Source organism: Fundulus heteroclitus, chromosome 18 (assembly GCF_011125445.2).
Source record: "Fundulus heteroclitus isolate FHET01 chromosome 18, MU-UCD_Fhet_4.1, whole genome shotgun sequence".
In the NCBI taxonomy this organism is placed as follows: Eukaryota; Metazoa; Chordata; class Actinopteri; order Cyprinodontiformes; family Fundulidae; genus Fundulus; species Fundulus heteroclitus.
This window is the reverse complement of record NC_046378.1, coordinates 26,382,896-26,396,663: the sequence shown is the minus strand read 5'-3', so window position 1 is coordinate 26,396,663 and position 13,768 is coordinate 26,382,896. Positions and strand designations below refer to the sequence as shown.

General features: G+C 39.9%; 1 protein-coding gene across 1 annotated transcript; it reads left to right on the top strand.

The window, feature by feature from the left end:
* The first annotated feature begins 2,223 nt into the window (after positions 1-2,223).
* Positions 2,224-12,803, top strand: LOC118566822 (vacuolar protein sorting-associated protein 26B-like). Its single transcript, XM_036150333.1, has 6 exons — positions 2,224-3,002; positions 5,605-5,761; positions 5,904-6,068; positions 7,919-8,094; positions 8,179-8,321; positions 12,164-12,803. Exons 1-6 carry the CDS (start codon positions 2,780-2,782, stop codon positions 12,299-12,301), a joined length of 1,002 nt encoding a protein of 333 aa, XP_036006226.1. The 5' UTR covers positions 2,224-2,779; the 3' UTR covers positions 12,302-12,803.
* The last annotated feature ends 965 nt before the right edge of the window (positions 12,804-13,768 follow it).

Here is a 13,768-nt window from a genome sequence, read left to right as displayed (position 1 = left end):
TACCTCTAATCAAGATCCAGTGCAACCAGTTGCCTTTAGAAAACACCTTATGAGTAAATAAGAGTCCACCTGTGAGAAAGTAAATCTCAGTATTAATTGAGCTGTTCTGCGAAGGCCCTCAGCGATATATTAGAGAACATTACTGAACAAGTGGAGTGGTTCAAGTCCAGACCCAAACACAATTAAGAATCTGTGATGCAACTTGAAAATTCCTTTTTATCCAATCTGATTGAGCTTAGGCTGTTGTGCAGAGGAAAATGGAAAGATATAAAAATAACAACAAAACCAACCGATAAAGTATTATAGATACAAACAACCGATGCCTTGAGAACATCACTGAAAAATACACAGTATTAATTGATACGAGATGTATAAAGTGACAGCCAAAGCAAATTTTAGGGTTTTTCTGCATAGAAGTGTGTCTGTAAACACCTGGATTAAAGCACCTGTGGGTGTTTGAGAGTGTGCTTCTGTATGTAAGGAATAAGCAGTGTATAGAATATGCTTCTTGAGAAATATATATAATGGTGATTTGTCAAATGGATTTACACTATCTTCATTTTCAAAATAATAAAAAAGGTTAAAGCCTGTAAAGCAGGGGTTACCAACATGGTGACCATGGGCACCAGGTAGCCCCCAAGGACCACATGTGGTGCCCTCAACCCATTCTAAAACTAGCACAGCCCTCCACTGAGCTGCATTTAAAATGTTATTTTAGTTTGTTGCTCTACTTTAATAATCACACTTGCATTTATATAGATTTAAAAATGACAATATCTTAAAAAAAGAGCATTTTAAAATATGTTTATTGGTGAGCCCTTCGTGTGACACAGTACCGATGAAGTAGCTCTCAGTTTCAAAAAGGTCTCTGACCCCTGCTGTAATGTATAAAACATGAATGAATGATTTAGTTTCAAATTGAATGCAATAAATAGTTAAATAATCCAGTCAAAATGGAAACTTGTAGGGTCCAAATCAGTGCTGTAATTTAGTATCTTCAATATTGCAATGGTACTTTTAGTTGAAAACGTTTTAGGTCAAACAGGTTTTACTCATATTAAAAAGACTTGCAGCTATCACGTTGCTCATGCTTAAACATTCAGCAGGAAACGTCTTCATGGTTCTTTAAACTGTGGTGCCCCTGGGTTGACTTGCCCTGCCTATGGTACTCAGAAGAAAACGTGTTTTCTGTTATAAAGTAGGCGATGGAGAACCTGGTAAACAATGCTGGTAGCGACTGGCCCTCTGATAAGTTTACCTTTTACATTAAAACTTGGATCTCAGAATAACATCAAGCGCAACTGTGATCCAGTTCCAATTTCAGTTCAGTAATTGTTGTGTTTAGTGACCAGATCGACTACAATTAACAATACAAAATAAAATATTTCTCTGCATTTTGTAAATTCAAACACTGTTGCAACATGTTTATTAAAATAAGCTGTATGAACGAAATTCCCAGATGTCCAAATAAACAACTTTGGTATGGTTTTATTTCACCATTATATTCATGTCAAACTTTGTGAGACAAGTCTAATTTTCAAGAGTGACTCCTTTATACTTTGACAGTCATATTGGACTTTGAGATACGGTTTGTCTTTGTTTCAATTTCTAGAGACTTTTAGAAACTTCAATCTTGGATGTCATATTCTGAGTAAAGAATGTTTCAAACCACATCCTTAATCAAATAATACAGAGCCAATGGAAGGGTTGTTCTTTATATCACATACATACTTAAAACGTCCAAGAGCTGTTGTATACTGTTTTAGAATATCTTCTTCTTGGGTTAACAAATAACAATTTGGCCCATTACCACCATCAATCGATAAGGAATGTGAATCATGCTAAACAACAACAATTTTAATAAACAAAGACACAATCAATTACCAAAAATGCCTTAATCAAAATGACTTTTTTTGTTTTTTTGTAAAGATGGCTAAACTTGGAGAACTTCAAACACGTGAATAAAAAAGATAAGATAGTTTAATTTTAATTATTATTTTGCTCTTCTTCTTGATTATTTCTTTATGATTATTATTTTGCTCCTCTTTTTGATTATTTCTTTATGATTATGGATTACAGCCAAATAAAAAAACAAAATTCAGTTTTCAAAAAAAAAAAAACAAAAAAAAAAACAAAAAAACAACAACATCAAAAAAACATCGCGTTTCGCAGCTTGTGGCATCTGGGCTTCGGCGCTGCATTTGCTGTGTTTTCCGGTTTTATTCTGAAAAGCTCCACCCGGAAGTAGTCGATACAACGCAAGTAGCATGAGCTAACGTTACAGCTTGCTCGTTTGACAACATCCTCTGTCTTATCTGTCAGAGCCCAAACATGTAAGGGTAAATTTCGTTGCGATAACTGAGTCCACCGCAGACTGTTTGCTGAAGGCAGTGAAATGGTTGCAGCGAGTCCGACATAAGAGGAAAAAAAAAAAAAAACGGAAACGGCTAATTTGCTAACAGGCATATTCATGTGCGTTTTGGGTTTTTTAGCGTCGTATCGCTAGTTTGTCGCCAGTATGGACCTGTAGCTAAAGTAGACTTTTCTTTCGTACGATTTCTGTTCGTTTATTTTCGCGACTTGGTGTTTAATTTGGGCTCCAAAATAAGGAAGTGAGCTCGCACACCCTGCAGGCCTTCATGTGTGTTTTGTTTTCTGCTTTGAAACATCGTTGAAAGTCTGTGTGAGGGGGGAGAGAGAGAAAGTCCCTTTTAGCTCGCTAACAAGTCAGCAGCAGCAACTTTGATGAGATAAGAGTTGCCGCAACCCGGCCGTTATAATGAGTTTCTTCAGTTTTGGACAAAGCGCAGAAATCGATGTTGTCCTCAACGACGCCGAAACGAGGAAGAAGGTTGAACACAAGACCGAAGATGGGAAGAAAGACAAATACTTCCTTTTCTACGACGGCGAGACGGTCAGCGGGAAGGTGAACGTGACGCTGAAGAACCCCGGGAAGAGGCTGGAGCATCACGGCATCAAGATCGAGTTTGTCGGCCAAATAGGTGGGTTTGAAGTGTTAGTCATGCAGGGCAACACATGACCCCGAACTAGTCCCCCCTCCACCCACTGCTCCACTGTTTAAACATTATCCATAAAGGACGGGGTTCAAAGATATCTGTGTATGGAAATTGGGGGAGAGACTGTTTGTTTCTGTTGATTCTGTTAAAAGGCAAGCAAAGCATCTCCAGCATCTCTGCCTTTTGGATTTATTCCAGGTTTTTTGTCACATTAACAAACTCAGGCTTCAAAGCGTTGCATTGAGCGTTTCTTTGAGAGACCCCTACCAGCTTTGCAAATCAAGAGACTGAAATATTTGACCATGTTCTTGGTAAAGTAGCCAAAAACATGGTCAGACTAGCGGGATTGCGTCAATTTTAAACCTTCGTGGTGACAGGCGGTGAGATGTATTTAAATCTGGTGCCGTTTTAATGCACAATAAGGATTCTGAGCCAGTGAGTTGCAGGTCGAGTTGTATGTTTAGGATCTTTGTCCTTCTGAAAGATTATGCTCGGTCCATATTCAAATCTTTCAGATTTTATAAAATCTTTATCTTTTTTTATTCAGGTTTGCCCTGTTAGGTTCATCCATTGTGCCTCAGACCAGAACATCGTCAAAAAAAAAAGTGCTCCCACCACCGTATTTCACTAAGCGGTTCTTATTTACTTCACTTTCCATGACACATAGTGCTTTGTACATAGGCCAAAAACGTTGGTGCCGTCTGACCAAAGCATCTTCTTTCCCCCCTGCTCGCTGTGTCCCTTTCATTGCCAGCGGGAAACTTCAAGCGGGACTTCTTATAGCTTTGGTTGTCTTCTTCGACTCTTTAAATCGTGCCATACGTCAGATGGAACAGTGCCTCAACAGGACGATTCGATTTTGAAACAATGTTGTTCCCCGCAACTGAACCCTGCTGTGAGATTCTCCACATCTTTTGCCTTGTGCAGTCTGATGCTGTTTGTTCACACCCGAGGCCTTCACTTGGACAGCTGTATTTATGCTGCGATGACATTAAACACAGACAGATGGACAAGTTAGGCACTTTGGAAGGCAATTAGTGACTTTGCATTGGCATAATAAACGAGTCCAAATGCAAATCTGTGTCACACTTCTCAGATTTGTATGATAAAAAATGTCAAACCGTGCTTCAAATCCGTTCTGCTTCACGATTTTGCACCATTAATAATAGTGGTCTATTACATACAATCTGGTAAAGTCCTAGGGGAAGGGCTACTTTTGAAGGGGACTGTAAAAATACAAAATATAACATTTTGTATTTTGTAAAAATACAAATTTTGTAAACATTTTGTAAAATTCCAACATAAATAACTTGTAAAATTGTTCTCCCTGTCGAACTGAGCAAAGGTGGCAGTCCAAATCTGAATCTGGCAAAGTAGTACAGAGAGGTGGACGACACTTATTTCTGGAGTTTGTCCTACTTATTGTTGTGCAAAACACCTGAATGGTGCTTCATCATGCTAACAAGTTGATGTAAATCATGGCACAGTTGGGAGGTTTGTCCCAAATCACCGGCCGTAATTTAACAAAGTGTCAAAAGTGTTAGAAGCAGAAAGCATCAGAGGACCGGGGCTGTAGCAAAACAACCTGCTTTAGATAAAAAAACTAGTTATCTGGATATTTAGTAATAACAATAGTGTATTATTTTAGCACATTTAGTATTACAGACAGGAATTTTGTCTTTATGCAGCTGGATTGATGGTAATCTCAATCTGTAAGGAAAATCCAGACTTCAGTTGGACAGACTTGGAAAGCTGTCGGCAAAAAGTGGCCGTTAAAAGTCTTTCTACAGATGTGCATAGAATAATTTTGAGGTTGGAGGAAAAAAGTGTCAGCCTCATGGCTGAATTTTCAATTGTCCCTGAATTGATACAGGTCTGTATGACCTAGAGCCGTGGGATTTGGACAGAATTAATATTACCATATTTTTTTCCTGTAGTGTTGAATTTCATCCGTAGTTACAGTGTACGATTTCAAATTAACAATCCAGTTTGTAAACCCAGATTTCACATGCGACCCACGGAGCAACTACGTTATGTTGATTAATGGACCCGCGTTTCTGCGTTCACCGTCAAATTATGGGACAACTCCAGTTTTCTCGTCCGTTCTGGTCAAGCTCCACAATTCTAATCGCAGCAAACAGAAAAAAGAACACCAACAACATCCGATTTGTTGTAGTTAAATAGTGTAAATAGAGAATGTTAACCATAAATTAAAGACTTTTTCACATTCACAATTAAAAACTAGCTGTTTTATTTAAACATTGGGTGCAAACCGCTCTTTTTGCACCAAATCAGGAAGTAGATTTGTCATTTCAACATTCAATTTGAAACGTGGCAGTCTTCTCCAGATAGATTTTCTCTCTGCTTGTAATGACCTGATCTCCTCTGGCTTACAGGGGACTTATTCCTTCATAAAGACCTTTACAGTTTGAGTTTTTCTTTTGAAATGTAGTCATTTTGGTCTCCTGCTTCAGTATCTACACTCTCTATTGTCTCTATTTTCTGTGTAATTCAGCGCATTTTGCCCTTCTGTCATTAACATTGTATGTCTAATGCAAACGTTTATGTCCCGACTTTTTTTTTCCAGAGCTGTATTACGACAGAGGAAACCATCATGAATTTGTTTCCTTGGTGAAGGATCTCGCAAGACCCGGTGAAATAACCCAGTCGCAGACCTTTGACTTTGAGTTCACGCACGTTGAGAAGCCCTACGAGTCGTACACAGGCCAGAATGTCAAGCTACGGTGGGTTTGATCATTCACTCTGCTTTATAGTTAGTGTCATGGGTTAAAGGTTGATTGAACTTGTGACCGCTGATGCTGTCTTTATACCGCTGACTGTCGGCACATTTATAGATTGGATGTAATAGTATGTTTACATGTTCAGGTACTTCCTGCGCGCCACGGTGATAAGAAGATTAAATGACATAAGTAAAGAGATGGACATCGTGGTCCACACACTGAGCACCTACCCTGAACTCAACTCCTCCATCAAGATGGAAGTTGGAATCGAGGATTGCCTTCATATTGAGTTTGAGTACAACAAATCCAAGTAAGATGCGTTGGGATGTAATGCTTTATTTTTCAGACACTCTTCTTTTTTTTTACTGTAAGCCCTGTCATTAGCCATGGTATTTTATGCTTTTATTTTAACATATGCATAAAGAAAACCCAATGATAAGCACTCAGCCCATTGAATCCTTAGATGTTTTTACTTACTAATCAGGGTCATATGAAAGAAAAACGTTGAGTGGGGCTGCTTTATTTTGATAAGAAATAATGAGTTATATTTCTGCATTCGAGGTTTTAAAATGTGGCGAATATGTTTCCCACCAAAAATTGTATTTAAAATTTAATCTGTACTTCATTCCTCATTAGTGTCCATGTTTAGTGGTGGAAATCAGCTCCCTCCACTGGTCAAATGCAGGTAAATTAGTGAAGTGGCTGTTAAGTTTGATCAATTAAATCAAATTTTATTTATATAACGCCAATTCATGACACGTGTCATCTCAAGGCACTTTACAAAGTCAAATTTAATCAAATAATTGAATTGGTCAAAAAGTTTCCAGTCTGAGGAAACCCAGCAGATCGCATCAAGTCTTGACAAGCAGCATTCACGCCTCATAAAAGAGCGTAGAGCCACAGGCACAATCGTCTGCATTGTTAATGGCTTTGCAGCAATCCCTCATACTGAGCATGCATGAAGCGACAGTGGAGAGGAAAATTCCCCTTTAACAGGGAGGAAAACCTCCAGCAGAACCAGGCTCAGTGTGAACGGTCATCTACCTCGACAGACCGGGGTTACAGAAGACAGAGCAGAGACACAAAAAGCACAGAAGCACACATTGATCCAGGAATCTAAAATAGGAGAAATATGATCTCTGTTTTTAATTTTCATCAGAAGTCATGCTGCAGCGTTTTGGATCAGCTTGAAGACTTTGAACTGCATTTTGTGGACTTCCTGATAGTAAAAAATTACAGTAGTCCAGCCTTGAAGTAACAAATGCATGGACTAGTTTTTCAGCAAGACTCCTGGAGAAAATGTTTCTAATTTTGCCAATTGTCCGGGGTTGAATAAAGGAAACCCTGGAAACCTGTTTAATGTGGATTTAAATGGCATTTCTTAGTCAAAACTAATGCCAATTTAACGCCATCCAGTGGTGATTATTATTAAGTGATTGGAAGTTTATTTTTTAAGGACTCTTGAACAGAAGAAGAGCTTTGAGTTTCTACAACATAATGCTGTTCAGAGCCAAAAAGAAACTCTTCTGAGCCAAATAAACAAACGAGGCACATCAGAACAAATAGGTAGCAAGCTGGCGTTAGCCATGCTGTGTTGTGTTGTTCTCAGAAGCCAGTAACAGTTTCCTCAGTAACAATTTCTGGAGTAGCACAATATCCAATATGTCTGCCACGATTAAAAAGATACAAAAACTAGTGAAAGTTGCAGCAATAAACTCTTTATTTGAACTTCTGAGTGTTTATAACTCATTAATTCAACAGCATTACATGCTATTCATCCTCTATTTGAGAACGTGTTACTTTAGCGTTGGAAAGCAAAATGGTTAGAAATACTTCTTCGGTTTGTACTGGTAATGGGAAAGAAGAGACTTTGAGGTTGATATTTGAATCTCACCACAAAACATGTAAATATAAAATAAGAACATTTAATTAAAGATGTTGAACAAATCATTTTTGTGTGTTTTCTAATCATCAAAAGCAATCCCTACAGACTTGAGTACTTTATCAGCTAATGGGATTGCTTCTGCTCCGTTTATTAGGAGGCGTCCTTGAACAGTGTAAAGCCAAAATAAGTGTAATTAATAACGAAAGTAGATCTCCCCCCCCCCCCCAACCCCCTGTATTCCAGTTTTTTGATCACTGTCCTTTGTTTTGTGGCAGATACCATCTGAAGGATGTGATTGTGGGGAAAATCTATTTCCTGCTGGTGAGGATTAAAATCAAGCACATGGAGATCGACATCATCAAACGCGAGACGACTGGCACCGGCCCGAGCGTCTACCACGAAAACGACACTATCGCAAAGTACGAGATCATGGACGGAGCGCCTGTTAGAGGTAGAGATCCCATATGTGGAGTAACCTCTGATTAGTTTAAGGTCTAAAGCAAACCTGCCTCACACGGTGTGCTTGATCTTTCAGGGGAATCTATTCCTATCCGATTATTTCTGGCCGGTTACGATCTGACTCCGACCATGCGAGACATCAACAAGAAGTTCTCTGTGCGCTACTACCTGAATTTGGTATTGATAGACGAGGAGGAGAGACGCTACTTCAAACAACAGGTAAAAAAAAAAAAAAAAAAAAAAGTGAAGTGGCTCAGTCAGAAAAAACGAACGATACTCCCAGCTTTTGTTTTTGAGAACAATTATGATCAAGTCAGACATTTAAACTGGCAAAAAAAAAAAAGGGAAGTAATAAAACACCTTTTTATGTCAGTTTAACTGGGGCTGGAGCTTGGCTTTACAGTAGTTAACCTCTGGCGGTTTACACGCCGCTTTTATTTCCTGTTGAGCTTAAAATAAAGAAACATTGACCCCCCCCCCCCCCAACAGTACAGCCGTTCCACCACACGGACGCAGAGTGAATGATAAAACGGAGCTCCCACAGTCGATTAACTTTTCAACCCATGCCAACCAAAGGGAGCCCTTCACTCGCGCCGATCAATACGGACCGCTGGTTTGTCGGAGCGCTCACAACGCCCTGATACAGTCTGCAGGGGCAACAAAAACGGGCCGATGGAACCGTTTATAAGTGCTGCATTGAGCGATACCCTGCAGGGGGTTGGAAAGTGGTTGTTTATACCAGGGATTAGGGCTGAACGATTTTGCGATTTTTTTTTTTTTCTTAATATTGCGATTTAATGCAAATTTTTTTTCCAGTTTAATTGATCATGTCTTTTTAAACATATACAAACAACAAATCATTTTGTTTCCTCGCTGTGCAGATTAGTTGCTAAAAGACCCGCACTGCATCTAAACTCAGAGCAGAAATTATTGCGTTCTGCCTACAATATGTTTCAACCAAAATTGCAATTTTGACTTTTCTCTGCGTTAACCACAAGCAACAAAAATGGCCTCTAGATAAAGACCTTTGTAAACAAGGACTATTTAAAACAAGAACTTTTAATGTTTTTATAAATCAGAATATTGTTCAAGAGAACAGCTTTTAGTTGATTTGGACATCAATCCTTGTTGAACATAAAGTCCAACCAACAAGCAAGTCTATGTATTAAACTGATTGACCTGTACTTAATGCTATGTATGATTATATAAACTCTAAAACAAGTAATAAAATTAGATTTTCTCACTGCTGCAACTGTCTTCCCTTCCATGTGGAGGCAAACCCACTTTAAACATTTTACCAACACCTAATGGACGCGTCTAATTCCCTAATTGTTACATAGCCAAAAATTGCAGACTCTGCGATTTGGAAATTGCGTTTTTCAAAATCGCGATTATATTGAAAATGCGATTAATTGTTCAGCCCTACCAGGGATGCTAGGCAGGTTGGGATAAATGTGGGAAAATTGAGTAGGGAAAAAGCTTTAGTTTCCAAACTAATTGTTCAATTAATTTGTTTGTCCTTTCATATTGTATATACTGCACTTCTTTCATCTGTCGATCGATTTATCCATCCATCCCATCAGAGCTTCAGTCATGTTCCATTTTAAACCCTGAACACCTTTACAAATATTAGCTCTTGGTGATATTTTACGTTTAAACATTGACTCTGGAATAGCGTGGGAGTAAAACGTTTAGGGACCCCGTTAAACTGCGACAGAGCCGCCGCATGTGGTCTGTGAGGACGGCCGCGGTGACGCGTCGTCGCAGCTCCACCTTCTCTGCGGCGTTTAGCGGGCATGCCCACGCAGCCTTTGCTGAGGATGCTCCGACTCGTGCTTAAATCACAGCCGCCAGCATCCCGATGCATAAAACATGAGACTGCATCACAATAAAGGTTGACCCCCCCCCCCCCCCCCCTCCTCTGCGGGTCAGGGGGGACGTGCTTGTGAAAGTGATGTAAAAATAGGTCCAGAGACATCTCTGGTGTCTGTTTCTGGATTGGATTCCAGAGACAAAACATTGTACTGTTGGTATTTATGCAGGCTGGGTGGTGTAATTATGTTTTTTTTTTTCCAGCTCTTGAAAAATGGGCGTTTTGGCTCCTGACCAAGCAGTGATAATTGTTAATCTCTGCTTCTGATGCTGTATAGATTCTGTATGAAAACTAATCCCCTGATGTGTGAAATGTTGCCGTTAGATCCTCACTCCAGAAATGTGTGGTGCAGTTTGTAAACAGAAACAATCATGTTGTTGCAGCAGCAAAAGCAATTTTCTTAAAATTTGAACATGTAAAAAAAAAATAGAAGATATACATTTAACTACAGAATATTAAGTTCCTCTGTTTGAAGAAGAGGATGTTGGATGTTCTTAACTAAAAAGAAATGCCATAATTTCAGAAACAGTAAAACAGTGGTAGTACATTCTTACCTCTCTGTTGCATTACTTTATTTATTTTTTTTATGGACATGATGGGTTGTTTTAGTGTGGAAATTAATACTCTGTCTTTCTTGCTAACAAAGGTGTGCGATATTAAAATATTAGATCAGGAAAAATTAGATTCTGCCAAAACAGATGGATCTGGATGTTGTCTGCATGCATTCATGAGTTGATATTTATTCGTTTTCTTCACCTGAGTGAAGTTGGCCCCCCCACCCTCTTCAAATCAGACAAAATTAGTGCTAAACGTTTGTGCTACGTTTGTGCAGCAAAAATTTTCGTTTGTGCCGCTATCATTTTAAAGATATAAACAAATGTTTTAAGAGGTAATCAAAGGTCAACCAGCCCCCCCACCTTCTTCAAATCAAATGAAATTGGTGTCAATCAACAAACGAAAACTTTTGCTGCACAAACCAGCACAAACGTAGCACAAACGTTTGACACCAATTTTGATTTTCATTAATATCTTCAAAACCAAAGCAGCACAAATGAACATTTTTGCTGCACAAACCAGCACAAACGGAGTCGAGTTGATTGACACCAATTTCATTTGATTTGAAGAAGTGGGGGGGGGGGGGGGGGCTGGTTGACCTTTGATGACCTCTAAAAACATTTGTTTATATCTTTAAAATGATAGAGGCACAAACGAAAATTTTTGCTGCACAAACCAGCACAAACGTAGCACAAACGTTTGGCACTAATTTTGTCTGATTTGAAGAGGGTGGGGGGGGCAACTTCACTCAGGTGTTTTCTTCAGCTTCACAAAAGCTTTCTTGCAAACGGGGCTTGCAAATGATCGCTGATTTTTGGAGCACACATGTTTCTTTAAATCACACGGAACAAAAGAAGTTGCTTTGGGAAGAAAAGGCCAAAGGGGGGTGAATCCTTTTGCAAGGGACTGTAGATGGAGCTAAACGCAGGGCAAGACCTGTTAGAAGCTCCAAAGACCTCAGACTGAGGCCGAGGTATACTTTCCAGACGGATATGATCCTAAATACAAAGCCAGAGCTACAGTGGACGGGTTTAGATCTATGGGTATTAGAATGGCTGAGTCAAGGTCCAGAGCTTAGTCTAATTAAGAGTCTGCAGCAAGACTTGGGGAATTGCCGTTTACCGTTGCTCTCGATCCAAGTTTCAACTGTTTTGCAAATAAGAATTGGCCAGCCTTTAGCTTCTAGATCTTCAAAGCTGGAACAGACTCTCCCCAGAAAGAGCTGCTGCTCTAATTGCAGCAAAATGTGGCTCTGCAAGGCGTCAACTCAGGGTGCCTCAATACAGATGCACTACGCACTTTTCAGATACCATTTAAGCCATGTTCCATTTCAGATATGCACCACTTGCTGTTGTATCACATGAAAGCCTGCTTGAACACATTGAGATGTGTGGATGCAACAGGACACGTGGAATGGGTCAGTTGCTTTAACAGGGCACTGTACTTAGGGAAAGTGCTTTCTACTATTAGCTGTGCTTATTTTTGCCCACCTCTACAAGTACGCTGCTTGTGAGGAGATAAACAAGTAAAACCGTTGATCCTTGTTGGTCCATTAAACACTCATGTTGGCGCATAAAGAGAATTACGATCAGGCTTAAATCTCCAAATCTTTTGTTTATGTCCACCCTGGCAGGAAATCACACTGTGGAGGAAAGGAGACGTGGTGAGGAAAAGCATGTCCCACCAGGCCGCCATCGCCTCGCAGAGGTTCGAGGGTTCGGCCGCGTCGGAGAGCGCCCTGGAACAGGCCGCCAAGGAGGAGAGCGGGTAGAGCCGCCGCCGCCCTCCTGGCGCGGCTCGCCCGGCATCTGCACCGGGGCGGATGATTACCTGACAACTGTGCAAACATCTGGCGAGGCAGCTGTCTCACCCGTAGCCGTGCTGGTAAAGCAAAGTAATAAGGGAGGAAAAACAAAAAAAAAAAAAAACCCCGTGCACACTAATACCGTGCGTGAACTATAAAACAGTTTGCATGAGGCGTTCAGGGTGGCTCCAGGCTCCTTCCTCACACGTGCTTTTTATTATTTTCTGTACAGGAATCAAACTAATCACCTGTCGCAGTGTCTGCTGTGTAAGATCACACACACACACAAAAAAAAAAAAGATTTCATTTTTACGCCTTGTTCATTATGCTCTAATACTTTTTGGATACATTGTTTTTTTTCCCCTTTGCTTTAAAGTGAATTTTCAACCAAGCGAATCTCTGACATTCCATGTCGAATGAATGAATTCCCGTAAGGTCTAAAAACGAAAACGACGACAAAAAAAAAAAAGAGAGAATCAACTTTGCACTGCTTGATCTCGCTGAACACGTTTTCCTTTTTTGCACAAAGCGCATCGGAAACTGGAATCTCTTGGTCCCTTTTGGGCAAGAGCTCTGAAGTATTATACCAATTTTTTTTTTTTTTTTTTTTTTCTAATCTGTAAATAAAACCAGTCAAACCTGTTAACCTGTTCCAGCTTGTTTAGGTTGACTATCCCGTTCACAGAGCTACAGATTGACCTTGTCATGTCCATGTGCTTTACCTCGGCATTCCAGTGGTGTTTCGGAGAAGTGTTTGTATTAGGGTCCGACCGTACGGAGTCATCTGTATCCTCCTCATTAGAGACTTGAAAGTTGTGCCTATGTGTATTAAGCTAATGAAAATCTTCCTGCCTCTAACATGATTTTAGTCTTTTAACCAGAGAAAAATTACAGTAGAACTATCTATCTTTTGCAAAATGCTTATCGATTACTCCTCATTCCCAAACGTCCAATAAATTGATGCCAAATGGAAAATTCCTGGGTGTGTGTGGGTTTTTTTTTGCATAATTGAGTGACTTTATTGATATGGTTCAGAATGCAAAATGGAAGTGCTAAATACACAAGCTTTATGGCAAGCTGTCTTTATCTTTAATCAAACATCACTTTCCAATTCCACTAGTCTGACAGTCCTCATCCTACTTCAGTATTTTTCTGCACCACTTTAGGAACTCCGACCAATGGGAGGGGAGGGAGTTGAGCGCTTGCATTGTGGAGAGGCCGTGAGTTGCCGGGTTTGAATCCCACGGACTGCCACTCTTGAGATCCTGAGCAAAACCGTTAGCCCCAGAATGCTCGCTGGGTGCCACACAGTTGCAGCCCATCGCTTCCCTAGGAGATGCGTTAAATACAGAAGACAAATTTTATTAGGCTGTAGGTTCCAATGACAAAATAAATATGATTTTAACACTTTTTGCCAAATAGCAGCATTTTAAC

What these genes read in the sequence shown, in the direction of transcription:
- LOC118566822 (XM_036150333.1), top strand. Translation starts at nt 2,780, where the DNA reads ATGAGTTTCTTCAGTTTTGGACAAAGCGCAGAAATCGATGTTGTCCTC. An exon ending in CGAGTTTGTCGGCCAAATAG is followed by an intron (nt 3,003 to 5,604) that starts GTGGGTTTGAAG and finishes TTTTTTTTCCAG; the next exon opens with AGCTGTATTACGACAGAGGA. An exon ending in GGACGGAGCGCCTGTTAGAG is followed by an intron (nt 8,095 to 8,178) that starts GTAGAGATCCCA and finishes TTGATCTTTCAG; the next exon opens with GGGAATCTATTCCTATCCGA.